At 42.6% G+C, this 20,436-nt stretch overlaps 1 protein-coding gene across 5 annotated transcripts in view; it reads left to right on the plus strand.

Annotated features, from left to right (window-relative positions):
* Positions 1–20,436, plus strand: part of LOC122564312 (phosphatase and actin regulator 1-like) — a 314,771-nt gene that overhangs the window by 36,938 nt on the left and 257,397 nt on the right. For all 5 annotated transcript variants that reach the window (XM_043718985.1, XM_043718983.1, XM_043718986.1 and 2 more), the window contains exon 2: positions 81–245. In XM_043718985.1, coding sequence (XP_043574920.1) covers positions 81–245 — 165 coding nt within the window. The remainder of the gene's footprint in view (positions 1–80; positions 246–20,436) is intronic.

The raw sequence follows: 20,436 nt of genomic DNA on the forward strand, positions 1-20,436 counted from the left end.
GGATGGGAGTGATGATATATAACCTCACTAAACATTCTGACATCACATTGCTCAGCTTTCTCTTTTGTTCCTCAATCCAGCGGAAGAAGTAGAAAGGCTGGCTGCAATGCGTTCAGAGTCACTGGTCCCAGGTACTCATACACCACCCATCAGGAGAAGAAGCAAGTTTGCAACCTTAGGGAGGCTGTTTAAACCATGGAAATGGAGGAAGAAGAAAAGTGAAAAATTTAAACAGACATCTGCAGGTAGGCATTTGCTTACAAATTATTTTCACCAGTTTTGAATATGGTAAGCCTTACAGAAGTGAATATGGTATTTGGACTGACAACATAGTGACACCCACATCTTTTGGATTGAGAGGAGACCATCATGGATAAGCAATATGTATACTGTGAAGTTTATTTATGGTCTGGTGGAATGATTATTTCTTCAGCATGTGAAGACAAACTGACAGTTTGTTCTGTTTCCTGTTTCTATCAATTTCTTTCTTCCCATCCACTATATATACATTTCATAATTGACAGGTGCACTGTGTTCATTATCAGCTTTGTACGTAGTCTTTGCCTTTGGGTATTGGAATAAAATGATGACTTAATTATTCACTTAAAAAAACAAATTGCCACTGAAAGAGTATGTTAGCTTTTTTCCACATGAGCCTCCAGCATGAATCATTCACTAGAACACCTGTTGATTTTCTTTCCCTGTTCCAGCAGCTCTACTGGGGATCAGTTGAGAAAACCTAACACAGCTCAAAACTTAGAATAGCTGTGGCTTTTGTTTTTGTGTGCAGTTTTTTAGAGTAGCTGTTTTTTAATTAAGGTTTATTTTTACACACATGTTGGTAGACTCAAGCTGTGGCACAATCTGTTATCAGGCTATAGTTGAGTTTGTTTCAATTGTCACATCTAATTGGCAGTTTTTGGTAGAGCACAATTAACCAACATTAGAAATCTCATTCCTTTTTAAAACAAAAACATCAGTTTGCTTTTCTTTGTGAACTAGTCAGCCAGCCAACACATCACAAACATCTGAACAAATACAAAAGCAAAATATTGCAGATACCAGAAATCTGAAAATGTTGGAAATGCTCAGGAGCAATATTCTGTGGAATGCTCATTTGAAAGAAGTTCATCTCTTCTAGCTGGATTTATGTTTGTCTCTTTTACTCTGTTCATTTGTTTCCTTTTGATTCTGCTATTCCTATTTACACCTCCTCCAGATCCATATTTTGATTCTTTGCTCGCTTCTTGCTTTGGCTGAGTGTGTAGGCAGATGTCATGGCTTTGATCCTCAGATCCAGTTAAAGAGCCATGACATTCTTCATTATTCCCTCTGGAAAAGTGACCCATATGTCTTTCCTCCAACCAAACAATTGTACTTGGAAATCTTGCCACCTTTAAGATTCCCCCCATGAGGTTTAACACTCATGAACCTCTTGCACCCAGCATGGCCTCTTATCCACAACAGATTATCACAGTGATGCAAAATAAAATGTTTCTCCATATGAAGCCAGAAAGCAATAGTTCATGAGCAGTAGTTATTGATTTATGTCCAGTGAGCACTACCTTTCTTTACTCTTAAATGATCGTTTTCCACTCTAAACTTATTGTACTTATATCACCTATAATATGTATCACTATCACCTGATCTTCATCAAGTGCCCTTTTCCATGCACTGCTATGCTTCCTAAAGTTTCTATACAATGATTAGGGGAATATTGTGTGCATGAATTGATTGCAGAGAACTAAATTTGGGCATGTATCTAACGTGGAAACAGATGTACAACAAGTAGATTAAGCATCTATCATGTTGATATGTTATAAAAATGGCAGTGAGCTGCTATTAAGTCAAGGGTTTTGCATTTTGGCCTGGTGAAGAAAAGTGATACCAGTCAGGATGTTGTGTGATGGTGAATTACCTTGGAGTTGCTGATATGCCTATGTGCCTTCTAAGTGGTAGGCAATGGTTTTGTGAGCTGCTGTCACATAAGCCCAGTCTTTGACCTGCTCTTGTAGATGTGGTAATAATGTAACCAGTGCAGAATTTTTTTTTAATCGACTTGTGCAACGTGGGCATTGCTGGCTGGCCAGCATTTATTGCCTGTCCCTAATTGCCCTTGAGAAGGTAGTGGTGAACTGCTGTCATCTTGCTATAGGTAGATCTACAGTTCCTTGAGAGAGGAAAATCCAGAATTTTACACCAGCGATAGTGAACGATTGGTGATATATTTCTAAGTCAAGATGGTGAGTGGCTTGGAGAGGAACTTGCAAGTGGTGGTGTTCTCATGTATCTGTTGCCCTTGTGCTTCTGGATCAAAGTAGTGTGGATTTGGAAGGAGCTGTCTCAAAATATTTGGTGATTTTCTGCAGTCCTCCTTGAAGGTGCTACACACTGTTGTTATTGAGTATAGGTAGTGGAGGGAATGAATGCTTGTGAATGTTGTGCTAATCAAACAGGCTGCTTTGTCCTGTGATGATGTCAAACTTCTTGAGTGTTATTGGAGCTGCACCCATTCAGGTGAATTAGGAGTATTACATGACTTTCACCTTTAGATGGTGGACAGGTAGGGAGGTGAAGAGTGACAGGATTAGATTACATTACAGTGTGGAAACAGGCCCTTCGGCCCAACAAGTCCACACCGACCTGCCGAAGCGCAACCCACCCATACCCCTACATTTACCCCTTACCTAACACTACGGCCAATTCACCTGACCTGCACATCTTTGGGCTGTGGGAGGAAACCGGAGCACCCGGAGGAAACCCACGCAGACACGGGGAGAATGTGCAAACTCCACATAGTCAGTCGCCTGAGGCGGGAATTGAACCCAGGTCTCAGGCGCTATGAGGCAGCAGTGCTAACCACTGTGCCACCGTGCCGCCCACACACACTTTAATATTCCTATTCCTGACATGCTTTTGTAGCCACTGTATTTATGTGGTGAGTCGAGTTGGGTTTCTGGTAAATGATAACCCCCAGGATGTTGATAGTGGGAAATTCAATGGTGGTAACACCATTGAATGCCAATGGGTGGTGGTTAGGTTGTCTCCTGTTAGAGATGAACATCACCTGGCTTTTGTGTACCACAAAATTACTAGGTATCCTGGAGTTGAGATGACTGACCTCCCATAACCACAACCATCTTCCTATATGCCAAGTATGACTGCAGGTTTTGTCCCCTGGTTCTCATTGATTCTAGATTTGTTTGGGCTCCTTGATGCCACAGTTAGTTAAATGTGGCCTTGGTGTCAAGGGCTGTCATTCGCACCTCTGGAATTCAGCATATTCTCAATTTTTCAACCAGGGCTGTAATGCGGTCAGAGGTTGAGTGGCCCTGGCAGAGTCCAAACCGGGCATAAGTAAGCTGGTTGTTGCTGAGCAAGTGCTACTTGATAGCACTGTTGATAATGTCTTCCATCACTTTGTTGATTAGACTGATGGGGCAGTAATTTGCCGAATTGAACTTGTTCTGCTTTTTTGTGTACAGGACCTACCTGGGCAATTTTCCATACTGTTGGTCAGGTTCCAGCATTATATCCATACTGAAACAGTTTGGCTAAGGAACTGGTAAATTCGGGAGCACAGGTCTTCAGTACTATTGGCAGAATGTTGTCAGGGCCCATATAATACTCAGTGACTAACCATTTCTGGATATCACGTGGAGTGAATCAAATTGGCTGAAGACTGGCATCTGTGATGCTGGGACTTCTGGAGGAGGCCAGGATGAATCATCCACTAAGCATTTCTAACTGAAGATTGTTGCAAATGCTCCAGCCTTATCTTTTGCATTGATGTTTTGGGCTCTTCTATTATTTAGGATGGGATATTTGTGAAGCCTTCTCCTTTATTAAGTTGTTTAATTAATGACTGGAAGAGGCAGGGCTGTAGAGCTTAGAACTGATCAGTTTGATAGCTTCACCAGGTTGACAGCTCATCTTTAGCTGTGCCTGATGCAGTCCCTGGCATCCTGTCTTGCACTCTTCATTCAAGCAGGGTTGATCTCCTGGCTTGATGGTAATGGTTGAGTGGGGATTATGCTGGACCTTGAGGTTGCACGTTATGTTGGAGTATAATGCTTCTGCTGTTTATGGCCCACATTGCCTTATGGATAGCAGTCTTGAGTTGTTAGATTTGTTTGAAGTCTGCCCCATTTAGCGTGGTAGTCATGCCACGCAGTACAATGCAAGTTATTCTCAATATGAGAGCAGGTCTTTGTTTCCACAAGCACTGTGTGCTGGTCATTGTTATTGATATTTTCATGGACAAATGCATGTGCAGCAGGCAGGTTGATAAGGATGAGGTCAGTTACGTTTTTCACTATTGTTGTACACTCACCATTTGCAGACGCAGTCAGCAGCTGTGCTTTGAGAACCTGACTAGCTCAATTAGTTGTGCTGCTGCCGAGCAATTCTTGATGGTGAGCATTTAAGTGCCTCACCCAGAGTACATTTTACACCCTAGCCACCTTCCAAGTATTTAGCATGGAAGAGTACTTATCCGTCAGCTGAGGGAGGACAGTATGTGGTAATCAGAGATTTCCTTGCCCATGTTTTAATCTGATCCCATGCAACTACATGCAGTCCAGAGTCAGTGTTGAAGGTTCCCAGAGCAACAACCTCCCAAATGTTCCAGTGGAAAAGGACATAATGGTGATGGTAGTGTCTGGGGCATTGTCTATAAGGTATGATTCTATGCATATGACTATTGACAATGGTTTCATAGTAATCAGTAGATTTGTTTTTAGCCCTGGATAGCTTTATTGAATTTAAATTCCATCATCGTTTAGTACGGGGTCATGAACCAGGCCAGGTGTTAGATTTGGTGATCAAAATTTTGTTATGTTTAGTGAAGGAAAGGGATAGGTTTATACTGCAGAGCAAGAGTTATAGCTGGAGGAAAGACAATTATGATGCAACTTCAACAAGATTTAGGATGCACAGGATGGGGAAGGAAACTGCAGGGGATGGACACACTTAAAATGTGGAACTTATTCAAGGAACAGCTACTGTGAGTTCTTGATAAGAATGTACCTGTCAGGCAGGAAGGAAGTATTCAAGCGAGGGAGCTGTGGTTTACCAAAGAAATCGAATCTCTTGTCAAGAGGAAGAAGGAAGCTTATGTAAAGATGAGATGTGAAGGTTCAGTTAGGGCGCTTGAGAGTTATAAGTTAGCCAGGACCTAAAGAGAGAATTAAGAAAAACCAGGACGGGACATGAAAAGTCTTTGGCAGATAGGATAAAGGAAAACCCTGAAGCTTTCAATAGGTATGCCAGGAATAAAAGAATGACTAGAGTAAGATCAGGGCCAGTTAAGGACAGTAGTGGGACGTTGTGTGTGGAGTCCGAGGAGATAAGAGAGGTGCAACATGAATATTTTTTGTCAGTATTCACACTGGAAAAAGATAATGTTGTCGAGGAGAATACTGAGATACAGACTACTCGACTAGACGGATTGAGGTTCACAAGGAGGAGGTGTCAGCAATTGTGGAAAATGTGAAAGTAGTTAAGTCCCCAGGGCCAAATGAGATTTATCCTAGGATTCTCTGGGGAGGCAGGGAAGAGATTGCAGAGCCTTTGGCTTTGATCTTTATGTTGTCATTGTCTACAGAAATAGTGCCAGAGGACTGGCGTATAGCAACCATTGTTCCCTTGTTCAAGAAGGGGAGTAGAGACAACCATTGTAATTATAGACCAGTGAGCTTTACTTCAGTTGTGGATAAAGTGTTGGAAAGAATTATAAGAGAAAGGATTTATAATCATCCAGAAAGGAATAATTTGATTAAGGATTTTGTGAAGGCTGGCTGGGTCATGCCTCTCAAACTCTTCAGTAAGGCATTTGATAAGGTTCTCCACAGTAGGCTATTGCAGTAAATGTGAAGATATGGGATTGAGGGTGATTTAGTGGCTTGAATCAGAAATTGGCTAGCTGAAAGAAGACAGAGGGTGGTGGCTGATGGGAAATGTTTATCCTGGAGCTCAGTTACCAGTGATGTAGCGCAAGGATCTGTTTTGGGTCCACTGCTGTTTGTCATTTTTATAAATGAACTGGATGAGGGCATAGAAGGATGAGTTAGTAAATTTGCGGATGACGCTAAGGTCGGTGGAGTTGTGGATATTGCTGAAGAATGTTGTACGTTACAGAGGGACATAGATAAACTGCAGAGCTGAGCTGAGGGGTGACAAATGGAGTTTAGTTGTAGAAAAGTGTGAGGTTATTCACTTTGGAAGAAGTAACAGGAAAAGAGATTATTGGGCTAATGGTAAGATTCTTGGTAGTTTGAATGAGCAGAAAGATCTCAATGTCCATGTACATGGATCCCTGAAAGTTGCTACCCAGGTTGATAGGGTTGTTAAGAAGATGTATGGTGTGTTAGCTTTTATTGGTAGAGGGATTGAGTTTCGGAGCCATGAGGTCATGTTGCAGCTACACAAAACTCTGGTGTGGCCACACTTGGAGTCTTGTGGACAATTCTGGTCACTGCATTACAGGAAGGATGTGGAAGCATCGGAAAAGGTGCAGAGGCGATTTACCAGGAGGAAAGGTTGAGTGACTTGAGGCTATTTTTTTTCGAAAGAAGAAGGTTGAGAGATGATTTAATAGGGATTTATAAGATGATCAGAGGATTAGATAGGGTGGATAGTGAGAGCCTTTTTTCCTCAGATGGTAATGGCTAGTATGAGGTATTTTTAAATTGAAGGATGATACATATAGGACAGATGTCAAAGATATGTTCTTTACTCAGAGAGCAACAAGGGTGTGGAATGCCCTGCCTGCAATAGTAGTAGACTTGTCAACTTTAAAGGCATTTAAATGGTCATTGGATAAACATTTGGATGATAATGGAATAGTGTAGGTTAGATTGGCTTCAGATTGGTTTCACAGGTTGGTGCAACATTGAGGGCCAAAGGGCCTGTAGTGTGCTGTAATATTCTATGTTCTATCAGCTGAAGGAGGATTTGGACCTCGGTCTTCAGAACATTAGCTGAGTTTCTGGATTAATTGTCTAGCAAAAATAGCACAAGGCCATCACCTCCCCTTGGTGAGTCACTTGGGCCCTTCAAGCCTGCTCCATCTACCATTGCCTTAAAAGTATTCATTGACCATGTTTCCACTGCACTCCAGGGAAAAGAACTTCATGGAATTATGATCCTCTAGGAGAAAAAAAAACTTCTCCTCACCTCTGTCATAAAAGGGAACCCTTACTTTCTGTCACCAAAGAGTTCCTTCCCTTAGATTCCAGTGTATTTCAATTTTACTTGAACTCTTTATGCCAAACTTGTTTAAATGCTGCCTTGTTAAGAAAGTAGAAAAGTCACTGCCTCATTAATTCTAGGCAATAGAATTATTGAAACATAAGGCTAAATTTTATCAAAAATTGCCTAAGTGCCAATTGGAGTCTGCATTTTCTCCCTTTGTCGGGGTCCTCCGGTTTCTTCCCACAGTCCAAAGATATTTGGGTTAGGTGGATTGACCATGCTAAGTGCCAGTTTTCGAACGTTTCATGGAGCGGTTCCATCAGTGGGCCCAACAAACTTCCCATGCAATTTATGCTGTGTATGTTATTATGTATAACATACATAACAACATACACCAAACCTTTATGGCACCATGCTTGCACTAACTTGAGCTCACCTGTGGCAGCAGTACTTGCTATTGCTGTGACCTTCTAAAACTTATGACAATGTTTCAAGCTCAAATGTGCACCACAATGCAGGATTCTATTTATAATGTGACATCATCACTTGTGTGATCAAGACTTATAGCTGCATCTTCATGAGTAAAACTGCACAAGCAGTCCTATGTTGCAATCCTGTTTGAGAGTGTTTCCCTTTTTCTAAAACACAGCATAATTTTGCGATTTTTCAGTATAGGAACATCACTTTGCTTGAAAACCTTCAAACAATTGAAATCATTAACTTTTATTGGACAACAACAAAAAAGAAATAAACACAAATAAAACAAAACAGCATTTGCTTCAGAAAACAAACTGTTACCTCTTTCAAGAAACACTCAATTTACAGTCAATGAATGATAACTGATACTAGCTCACATCTATTCAACTCAGGTGTCAATTAAGCCAGAACATGAGAGTTCTCAAGAATATCAGCATCATAGCATTTTTGAGGGTATCTGGCACAGACCTTTAATAGGTGGGTACTGATGATCACAGATGGATTGTATATTAATGGAATGGAAACCTTTTCTGTTCATGAAGTCTCTGTTATGATATGGTGCTCTCAGTGCAATGTGAGTACAATCTGTATGGCCCTGTACCTGGGGTAAGTCAGCACTGTTGGCAAAGACTACTGCCTGTGCTGCAGCACTGACCTTCTCATTGGAAAACAAGATTAAATGGTGTGACCTGGCACAACTTCATTGGTAACAGCCCTGATAAATATGTGGGTCAAGTGTTGGGAGATCTCACACACACAACTGTGCCATGGAAGCAGCCTATTCTATAAAACTTTTCATGCCGTAGTCACCTTAACACCTCCTAGGATAGGACAGCCACCCATCCCTCATGTTCGCGGTTCCTGGCAACAGCTGATGTGATCGTGTCCTGGTGTCCTGATGGCGGCACAGTAGCTCAGTGTTAGCACTGCTGCCTCACAGTGCCAGGGACCAGGGATCGATTTCAGTCTTGGTCGACCGTCTGTTTGGAGTCTGCATATTCTCCTTGTGTCTGTGGGGGTTTCCTTCAGATGTTCCGGTTTCTTCCCACAGTCCAAAGATATGCAGGCTAGATGGATTGACCATGCTAAATTGCCATTAGTGTCCAGGGATGTGCAGCCTAGCTGGATTAGTCATAGGAAATGCAGAGTTAGGATTGGGGGGAGGTCTGGGTAGGATGCTTTTCAGAGGACTGGCGATGGGCTGAATGGCCTGTTTCCAAACTGTAGGGATTCAGTGACATCATGCAGTCTTTCAATTGCCGTTCGCCTCACTCATCTAATGGAATGGCATCATGGATGATCATCTCTGGGCATCCTCCTCTGCATCCTGAGGAGACCTTAGGCTGCCAATTCTTGCTATGGACGCTGTTTGGTAGTTGCTGGAGGTTGTTGTTGGTCGTTGCTTGCTGTTGCAGCAATTTCTCTGTGCCTCCACAGCACCACAGCCACAGCAATGAAGACCTCTGCTGTGCCTGAATCCATTAGCCATGGTTCTAGTGAATCTGTGTAGGGAATATTAGAAACTGAACAGGTTCTTTGTAATGTGAGCAGTCAGCATTTGCATTACACCTAAATGATGATTTGCTATAATCCTCTCTTGGTGGATTCCGACAAAGAGGACAACACAATTTCTCTGTATTGATCTTGAACCTTATTCTGAGAAATTCTGATAAAAGTTATACCGTGTGAATACAATAGTAAGTACATCAGAATTATTCAAGCTTTATGCCCCCAATCTTAACTCCCACATCACTGAAGCGATCCAACATTGCATATAAATTATTGATGAATATTTATAGTTTAAGGTGAGATGAAATCGATTCCATGCCTATATGACCTTGGAATATATTTGTGAATTGCAGCCAACAGTGCCACTTTAAAAGTTGCCTGAGATCATTTCTGCCACACAGAGATGACTATGAACAGTCTGTAATGATCAATGGCGTGGTGAAAATGGCTTGTGACCATGATTTGTATAGTTGAACATTGCATGCATGTGGCATGCAGGGAACTTTGATTACAGGTGTCTTCAACCTGTACTTTTGTACATGCCTGATAAATATAGATGCCCTATGAAAGGCCCCAAATTGCTCACAAGTGGAACCAATGCGCTCAGACAGAAAAAAGAATACTGTTAAAAAGTGTGGCATTGGAAAAGCACAGCCAGTCAGGCAGCATCTGACGAGCAGCAGAGTCGAAGGTTCGAGCATAAGCTGTTCATCAGGAATGTGAGGAGAGGGCCTGAGGTGGCACAGTGGTACTTTGGCACACCGACCTGTACACCGCTGTCCATTTTCCTTACCACCTATCCACCCCCACTTTCCAGTCCGAGCTATCACCATCACACCCCCCCCCCCCCCACTTCATCTACCTGTCACATTCCCAGCTACCTATTCCCAGCTACCTCCTCCCATTTATCTCTCAGTCCCTTTGCTGCCACCCCCCCCACATTCCTGATGAAGAGTTTATGCTTGAAACGTGACTCTCCTGGTCCTTCGATGTTGCCTGACTGGCTGTGCTTTTCCAGCAACACATTTTTTGACTCTGACCTTCAGCATCTGCAATCCTCACTTTCTCCTAGAAAAAAGAATACTGCCCATTCTGCTTATGCTCACAGACATTTTCCATTTCCATTGTATCCTTGTAACTGAGATGAGGATGGAAGTCAACACAAGGCACGCTTGGCAGAGTGAGTCACAGGCTCTGCTTCCAATCTTCCAGCCCCCATCTTTCTTGCATTCCCTGTCCATCCTCATCAGTATGGGGCTTTCACACCTTCCCACACAATTCTTTCATTTAAGTTTTGATCTCTGACCTCCAACCATACAGCTTAGCTTACCATCATGCTGTACTGACCCTCCATTGAGACCGGACTGTTTATGCCCATAATGACCAACACCTTCTCCCCCGACCCATATTCTTCAATACACTATCACCTCCCACCCTTCAATGTTGAGTTGCCTGTTTTCATAGTAATTATCCCATGTGCATCACAGCATACTGCTACCAATCCTCTACTTAAACAACATCTCAAAACAGTAGTGGTCATTGATAACTCCACTTTGGTGAAAAGACTCACAGGACTGAGTGTGGCCCATGATTGGAGACCAGTCCCTGGATTGTAGTGATGCAGAAACCTTGACCCTAACTAACCAGCAGCCAACTGACTATTTTCAAGCCCCTTAACAAAATGCTACCCTTGAAGCATTTTGGCACAACTCATTGACTGATGACAGTCCCTCTTGACTTGAGCGAGGGTTATTTCCCTTAAACTTTGAAACAAGGCCACTTGGCTGAAGCACATGCAATGTGTTTGTCTCTTAAGCTGCTAGCACATGGGGAAGACACAAGCAATCTCCCTGAGGTAACAGTGGCTGAAGGACCTGAACTTAAGGGAATTTATATTTGCCAGGAATTGGTGTTGGAGAGACTGTTAGGTCTAAAGGTTGATAAGTCCCCGGGGCCTGATGGTCTGCATCCCAGGGTACTGAAGGAGGTGGCTCGAGAAATCGTGGATGTGTTGGTGATTATTTTCCAGAGTTCGATAGATTCGGGATCAGTTCCTGCGGATTGGAGGGTGGCTAATGTTATACCACTTTTTAAGAAAGGTGGGAGAGAGAAAACAGGAAATTATAGACCAGTTAGTCTGACCTCAGTGGTGGAAAGATGCTGGAGTCTATTATAAAGGATGAAATTACGACATATCTGGAAAGTCGTAACAGGATAGGTCAGAGTCAGCATGGATTTATGAAGGGGAAATCATGGTTGACTGATCATCTTGAATTTTTTGAGGATGTAACTCTGAAGATGGACGAGGGAGATCCAGTAGATGTAGTGTACCTGGACTTTCAGAAAGCTTTTGATAAAGTCCCACATAGGAGGTTAGTGAGCAAAATTAGGGTACATGGTATTGGAGGCAAAGTACTAACTTGGATTGAAAGTTGGTTGGCTGATAGGAAACAAAGAGTAGTGATAAATGGCTCCATTTTAGAATGGCAGGTAGTGACCAGTGGGGTACCACAGGGATCAGTACTGGGACCGCAGCTTTTTACAATATATGTTAATGATATAGAAGATGGTATTAGCAATAACATTAACAAATTTGCTGATGATACTAAGCTGAGTAACAGGGTGAAATGTGATGAGGATGTTAGGAGATTACTTGTTAGGAGATTACACCTGGACAAGTTAGGTGAGTGGTCAGATGCATGGCAGATGCAGTTTAATGTGGATAAATGTATGGTTATCCACTTTGGTGGCAAGAACAGGAAGGCAGATTACTACCTAAATGGAATCAATTTAGGTAAAGGGGCAGTACAGAGAGATCTGGGTGTTCTTGTACACCAGTCAATGAAGGTAAGCATGCAGGTACAGCAGGTAGTGAAGAAGGCTAATAGCATGCTGGCCTTCATAACAAGAGGGATTGAGTATAGAAGCAAAGAGGTTCTTCTGCAGCTGTACAGGGCCCTGGTGAGACCACACCTGGAGTACTGTGTGCAGTTCTGGTCTCCAAATTTGAGGAAAGACATTTTGGCTATTGAGAGAGTGCAGCGTAGGTTCACGAAGTCAATTGCTGGAATGACAGGATTACTTACGCTGAAAGACTGGAGCGCCTGGGGATATATACCCTTGAGTTTAGAAGACTGAGAGGAGATCTGATTGAGACATGTAAGATTATTAAAGGTTTGGACACTCTGGTAGCAGGAAACATGTTTCCGCTGATGGGTGAGTGCCGAACCAGAGGACACAGCTTAAAAATACGGGGTGGACCATTTAGGACAGAGATGAGGAGAAACTTCTTCACCCAGAGGGCAGTGGAAGCCCAGTCTCTGGATTCATTTAAGAAAGAGTTGGATAGAGCTCTTGAGGATAGTGAAATCAAGGGTTATGGAGATAAGGCAGGAACATGATCCTGATTAAGGATGATCAGCCTTGATCATATTGAATGGTGGTGGAGGCTCGAAGGACAGAATGGCCTACTCCTGCACCTATTGTCTATTGTCCATATATGTGTTACATGGCTGTGACATGGTGCCATACAGTAACACTTTCAACTCTTTGGCTGACAATCATGAGACGCTGTTTGTTTTTTTGTATCTGAGCTAAATAGCAAGGCAACACAAAAGAATTGTGTGCATTTAAATTTTGAATGAGGTAACAAAGTGCAATAAAAGGAAGTTAAAACCAAATAAAGATGTTGAGCGCATCCAAGTAGACATGGTGTGAGTGAGTCCCAAGAAAGCAAGCAGAGTGCACTGAAGTATGTATTGCTTTAATGTTCGAGATAGGTGCCTGTCCCTGTGCATGAAGTGACCTGGTAGCAATATCACAATGCATGGCGTCAGTCCACTCCATGCTGCAGAATTGAAGTGCAGAACTGTATTCTGTGAGTTGTTGATGTGCCGTGATGTAGTAAGAGTAATGCAGGTCCTATTTCTGTGAACAGGAAGGTGCAGGCAGTCACTACCCAGGAAGCATACTCCAGAATGTTGGGGACTGCTGTCAAAGTTAGAGGCGCAGAGGAGGAAGGGGCAACCTGATACCAACCAGATACCTGCTCTGTCTTTCATGTCAGGTATTATCGCTTTTTTTTCTCTGACACGGGAGAATAGAAAATTTCAGAAAATTAGGCAAGATAGGGGACAAATGAGATGTAGATGCCAACAAATGGGCCTCTTGCTATTTACTAGTGAGATTGCAATCTTGCTGTTCAAATCTTAGGTTGAAAATAAGACTTTTGTTTTCTCAACGTCAAAAATCTCAATTTTCCAATCTTGCCATATGTTCAGTTTAGCTGATCCTAGTATGATTTTCCAAGTGAGTTGTGAAAGACATCTTTATTAATAGATACCACACTTTCTCAATAGCTGATGTCAGGCTAACTTTTTTTAAAAAAAATTGTTTTCTCCTTCCTTTTCTTGAAGAAGAGTGTAAGTACAAATTTAGGAACACGCAGAGTGAGGTTCTTGAGTGGGTTGATATAGGGAGTGGAGTGTTATTGGAGGTTATGGTGGGCTTAAAAGTGGACATTCACTGGTCTGAATGAATTGTATTCCAGACTGATGTGGGAGATGAGGAAGAAAATCGCAGACACCCTGACCCAGATTTTTCATTCATTTCATTCATGGGGACATGTCAGAGGACTAGAGGACTGCTAATGTGGTTCCGCTTTTCAAGACAGGTGGTTGAGTAAAACCAGTAAGTTATAGTCCAGTGAATCTCACATCAGTGGTATGGAAACTATTGGAGAAAATTCTGAAGCAGAGAATTAATTTCCATTTGTAGAGGTGAAGTTTAATTAGAGATAGTAGGCATAGCTTTGTCAGAGGGAGGTCTTGCCTAACAAAGCTGGTAGAATTTTTCTAGAAGACGATGAAGCATGTAGATGAGCGTAGTGCAATCAATGTAGTTGAGATGGATTTCAGCAAGATCTTTGACCGGTTTCCACATGGGAGACTGATAAAGAAAGTAAAAGTACATGGAATCCCAGGTAACTTGGCAAGTTGGATCCAAATTTGGCTCAGGAGACAGGGTGGTTTTAGAAGGGTTTATATGTGACTGGACGCCTGTGTCCAGTGGTGTACCACAGTGATCAGTGTTGGGTCCCTTATTGTTTGTGATACATACTACCTATGTAGATGAGAATGTCAGAGGAGGATGATTAAGTCTCCAGATGACAAAAAGATTGGCTGGTGATTGACAGTGAGGAAGAAAGAGGTTGGTTTCAGGAGGATATAAATGGGCAGATGGGTAGAAGATGGAATCTAATCCTGATAAGTCTGAAGTGATGCAGTATGGGAGAAGGAACAAGACAACAGTATAGTCATTCAAGAGTAAGACATGAAACTCAGAAGAACAGAGGGATCTTGGGTGCTGTCTGCAAATTCCTGAGCGTGACAAGGTAGGTGAATAAGGTATTTAAGATGGCACTTTCCTTTATCAGTCAAGGCACAGATTATAAAAGCAGGGAAGTAATGTACAGAATTTTGGTTAAGCCACAACTGGAGTACTTTGTGCGGTTCTGATCACCACGACTTAAGGAAGGATGTGATTGAAATGAAGGGGATGCAGATTTAGTGATGAGGAGAGGCTGGATACGTATTCTTTGGAGTGGATAATGTTCAGGGGGACCTGATATAGGTGTATAAGATTATTGAGGGATTTGGACGAGATGAATAGAAAGCAGTAACAAGGGGAACACTTTTAAGATGAAAATGATGAAAACTTCCATTCAGAAAGTTAGGAGGTACGGGATGCAGGGAGATTTGGCTGTCTGGGTGCAGAATTGGCTGACCAAAAGAAGACAGCGACTTGCATGAAGAAGTGGAAGGATAGGTTAGTAGGTTTGCCGATGACACAAGGTTTGTGGTGTTGTAGATAGTGTCAAGGGTTGTTGCAGGCTACAACTTAGAACATACAACAATATAGCACAGAACAGGCCCTTCATCCCTTGATTTTGCGCCAACCTGTGAACTAATCTAAGCCCATCCCCCCCACACTACCCCATCATCATCCATGTGCATATCCAAGGACTGTTTAAATGCCCCTAATATGGCTGAGTTAACTACATTGGCAGGTGGGCATTCCACACCCTTACCACTTATCCCTCTCCATCACTAAAGTAAAAGTCACCGAATTGTGGTCACTGTCCCCAAAGTGCTCACCTACCTCCAATTCTAACACCTGGCCTGGTTCATTACCCAGAACCAAATCCAGTATGGCCTCACCTCTTGTTGGCCTGTCTACATACTGTGTCAGGAAATCCTCCTGCACACATTGGACAAACACCGACCCATCTTACAAACTCGAGCTATAGCTTTCCCAGTCAATATCTGGAAAGTTAAAGTCCCCCATAACAACCACCCTGTTCTTCCCACGTCTCCGTAATAGCCACAACATCGAAATCCCAGGTACCAACCCACGCTGCAAGTTCACCTACCTTATTTTGTATACTTCTTGCATTGAAGTATACACACTTCAAGCCACTTTCCTGTTTACAGGCATCCTCCTTTGAGATTGATGCCATGTTCCTAATCTCCTAACCTCCCTACACTCCAGGTCCTGCACCCTAATGTCATTTTTGTTTTGGGGGAGTATTGAAGAATGGTGTAACATGGGAAAGAGAAATGTCTAAAGTTTTCTGGCACACTGCTGGAGAATTTAATGAAGGTGAAAGGGAGGTATCAGTAAGGAATGCCTAAATGGACATATTTATAAGGCCAGAAGTCTCTCAGCACCAGGTTATCGTCCAACAGGTTTATTTGAAATTACAAACTTACGAAGCGCTGCTCCTTTGTCAGGTGAAGTGACTTCACCTGATGAAGTAGCACTCCAAAAGCTTGTGATTTCAAATAAACCTGTTGGACTGTAACCTAGTATCATGTGACTTCTGAATTTGTCCACTCCAGTCCAACACCAGCACCTCAAAATCATATACTTATAAGGTGGTGTGGACATATATAGTAAAAATGTCGATGAGTCCAGGCACACACATCTGAGTACAGTATTGCAAGACATTTGTACATCTCACTAATTATGCCCCAGGATGATAAAACCAAATCGATTTTGAATTTATTGTTTTGCCAACATAGAACCAATGAGACGATCTGATGTTGGGAGGATAAAAAAGGCAGGCAGTTTGAAAGTCAGACAGAGTAACTGCCATCAAGGATTAAAGACAGGATTCTTCACAATATGAAGGAACAGAGGGATCTGGGTGTGCAAGTTTATAGATCCTTCAAAGTTGCCACCCAAGTGGAAAGGGTTGTTAAGAAAGCATATGGTATTTTGGCTTTCATTAACAGGGGGATCGAGTTTAAGAGCCGTGAGGTATCGCTGTAGCTTCACAAGTCCCTGTTGAGACCACACTTGGAATATTGTGTCCAGATCTGGTCGCCTTACTACAGGAAAGATACAGAGGCTTTGGAGAGGGTGCAAAGAAGATTTACCAGGATGCTGCCTGGACTGGAGGGCTTGCCTTATGAAGAAATGTTGAATAAGCTCGGACTTTTCTCTCTGGAGAGAAGGAGGAAGAGAGGAAACCTGATCAAAGTGTACAAAATAATGAGTGGAATAGATAGAGTCAATAGCCAGAGACGTTTCCCCAGGGCAGGATTGACTGGTACTAGAAGTCATAGTTTGAAGATATTAGGAGGAAGGTATAAAGGAGACGTCAGAGGTAGGTTTTTTACGCAGAGAGTTGTGAATGCATGGAATGCATTGCCAGCGGTGGGGGTGGAAGCAGAGTCACTGGGGACATTTAAGCGACTGCTGCACATGCACATGGATAGCAGTGAGTTGAGGGGTGCGTAGGTTAAGTTACTATATTTTACATTAGGATTAAACCTCGGCACAACATCGTGGGCTAAAGGGCCTGTTCTGTGCTATACTTTTCTATGTTCTATGAGAGAGACTGCCATTCAAAAACCCTCTCAATCAAAGGTACCTTTTTCAGATGACATATCTTTTCAACAAAAGACAGAAAACGACCCAGGGAGATCTTCAGCCGAAAGAAGAAAGATACCGGAGATGATAGCCACTGAATGATTTTGAAATTAAGTTGATATAATTTTATGGATTTTTTTTACTGGAACAGTACTTTGTTATAGCATTGCAGGCAGATAACAAGCACTTAAGAGAAAGGGGATTTTAGATTTGTGAATATTTGTTGTTTAATATTCATTTTTAGAAGGAATAAATTGATATTATTTTTTTAAAATAGTGAGATTTGAGAGAGCTCTGTCACTCATATTTTAGAGTTTACAAGGCGAAGTGAGCTTTTCTGGGTTTTGCTTTAATTAACAGAGGGGTTCACTGCCGTGTTGTACCAGCTTGCACCTTTCTTATTTCCAAATACCCAAATGGCCTCACTGGACGAGCCCTCCAAGATGTCCTCAATTAGCATAGTGTGATATTTTCCTTTAATCAGTAATGCAACTCCTCCAACCATTTTTGATCCCTTTCACCTGAAACATCACAACCCTGGTACTTTGAGTTGCTACTCCTGCCTATCTCTCAACTAAGTTTCTGTAATGACTACAACATTGTAGTTCCATGCACTAATCCTTGCTAAATCTTATCTGTTTTCCCTTTTTCACTTCTTGCACTAACATAAACACACTTCAGACTGCCAGTCCTACGATGTTTGATTATTTACTGGTAGAACAGACTCTGACTAAATGAGATACTGTTGATCCTATTTGTGATCTTGGGGATGACATTTTAAAGGCAGTGCTGAAGAAGCAGTTCTGGGGTTGGGAGGAGATTTAATCCATTCACAGATTGTTGGACATAGCAGGACTAACTGAGAAAGTAGTTCACAATGATTCTCCATTTTTTTTAAACGGGGGGTAACAGGTAGAAAAATAAGGTTTTGTTTAAAATTCACTTATGGGCCATGGGCATTGCTGTCTGGCCAGAATGTATTGCCCAATCCTCATTGCCTGTGAGAAGGTAATGATAGCCACTGCATTGCATGTGCTGAGGGGAGACGTGCAAGGGAGTTTCAGCAGGGAGTTCCAGGATTTTGACCCAGCGACAGTGAAGAATCGGTGATGTATTTCCAAGTCAGAATGGTGAGTGCCTTGAACAGGAATTTGCAGGTTTATGTGTTCCCAAGTATCTGCTACCCTTTGCTCTTTCAGTTGGAAGTGTTTGTGGGTTTGTAAGGTGCTGTGTCAGGATCTTTGGCAAATTTCTGTAATGCAACTGGTGCATCGTACACATTGCTACTACTGAGCATTGGTGACAGAGGGAGTTGATGCTTGTGATTGTGGTACCAATTGTGGGAGGCAATGGCTTAGTGATATTATCACTGCACTGTCAACCCAGAGACCTAGATAATGTCTGGGGACCCGAATTAAAATCCCACCATGGCAGATGGTGGAATTTGAATTCAATTAAAGTATCTGGAATTATGAGTCTAATGATGACTATGAAGTTAAAAATCACACCACACCAGGTTATAGTCCAACAGGTTTAATTGGAAGCACACTAGCTTTCAGAGCGACACTCCTTCATCAAGTCCTGGGGAACCTTGTTGAACGCCTTACTGAAGTCCATATAGATCACATTTACTGCTCTGCCCTCATCAATCTTCTTTGTTACTTCATCAAAAAACTCAATCAAGTTTGTGAGACATGATTTCCCATGCACAAAGCCATGTTGACAATCCCGAATCAGTCCTTGCCTTTCCAAATACATGTACATCCTGTCCCTCAGGATTCCCTCCAACAACTTGCCCACCACCGAGGTCAGGCTCACTGGTCTATAGTTCCATGGCTTGTCCTTACCACCCATCTTAAACAGTGGCACCACGTTTGCCAACATCCAGTCTTCCAGCACCTCACCTGTGACTATTGATGATACAAATATCTCAGCAAGAAGCCCAGGAATCACTTCTCTAGCTTCCCCCAGAGTTCTCGGGTACACCTGATCAGGTCCTGGGGATTTATCCACCTTTAACCGTTTCAAGACATCCAGCACTTCCTCCTCTGTAATCCGGACATTTTCCAAGATGTTACCATCTATTTCCCTCCAGCCTATATCTTCCATACCCTTTTTGACAGTAATTACTGATGCAAAATGTTCATTTAGTATCTCCCCCATTTTCTGTGGCTCCACACAAAGGTTGTATCCATTGGATTCATACGTAATGGTAAGGTTCTAGGGAGTGTTGCTGAACAAAGAGACCTTGTAGTGCAGGTTCATAGCTCACTGAAAGTGGAGTCACAGGTAGATAGGATAGTGAAGAAGGCGTTTGGTATGCTTTCCTTTATTGGGCAGAGTATTGAATACAGGAGTTGGGAGGTCATGTTGCGGCTGTACAGGACATTGGTTAGGCCACTGTTGGAATATTGCATGCAATTCTGGTCTCCTTCCTATCGGAAAGATGTTGTGAAATTTGAAAGGGTTCAGAAAAGATTTACAAGCATGTTGCCAGGGTTGGAGGAATTGAGCTATAGGGAGAGGTTAAACAGGCTAGGGCAGTTTTTCCTAGAACGTCAGAGGCTGAGGGGTGACGTCATAGAGATTTATAAAATCACGAGGGACATGGATAGGTATGTTGTGGTTCTGTACGCCGAGCTAGGAATTTGTGTTGCAGACGTTTCGTCCCCTGTCTAGGTGACATCCTCAGTGCTTGGGAGCCTCCTGTGAAGCGCTTCTGTGATGTTTCCTCTGCCACTTCCGGTTGTCAGTTCCAGCTGTCTGTTGCAGTGGTCGGTATATTGGGTCCAGGTCGATGTGCTTATTGATTGAATCTGTGGATGACCTACAAAGAATGAAACCTGAAAGCAACAACACCCCCAGATTCTATGGACTACCTAAAGTGCACAAACCAGACATCCCACTCAGACCAATAGTATCACTACCAGGGACACCATCACACAAACTGGCTAAAGAACTACAGCAGAAACTGAAACACCTGATCAGCGGATCTAGACAGTCTATACAGTCAACGCAGGAATTCTTGGACATCATGAGAAATATACACATAGACAAGGAAGAAACTATGGTCTCATTCGATGTAACGGCACTGTTCACCTCAATCGACAAAACCCTAGCCAGAGAAACATTAGCCAACCTGCTGGACATATGGAACAGACAACAGGACGGTGAACCTATCAACAAAGACGGCATACTCAAACTACTGGACCTGTGCCTCACAACACACTTCACATTCAACAACCAAATATATGAACAAATCAACGGCACACCCAGGGGCTCACCCATCTCTGGACTCATAGCAGAAGCGGTAATGCAAAG

The sequence above is a fragment of the Chiloscyllium plagiosum genome, chromosome 29, assembly GCF_004010195.1.
Source record: "Chiloscyllium plagiosum isolate BGI_BamShark_2017 chromosome 29, ASM401019v2, whole genome shotgun sequence".
Classification (NCBI taxonomy): domain Eukaryota; kingdom Metazoa; phylum Chordata; class Chondrichthyes; order Orectolobiformes; family Hemiscylliidae; genus Chiloscyllium; species Chiloscyllium plagiosum.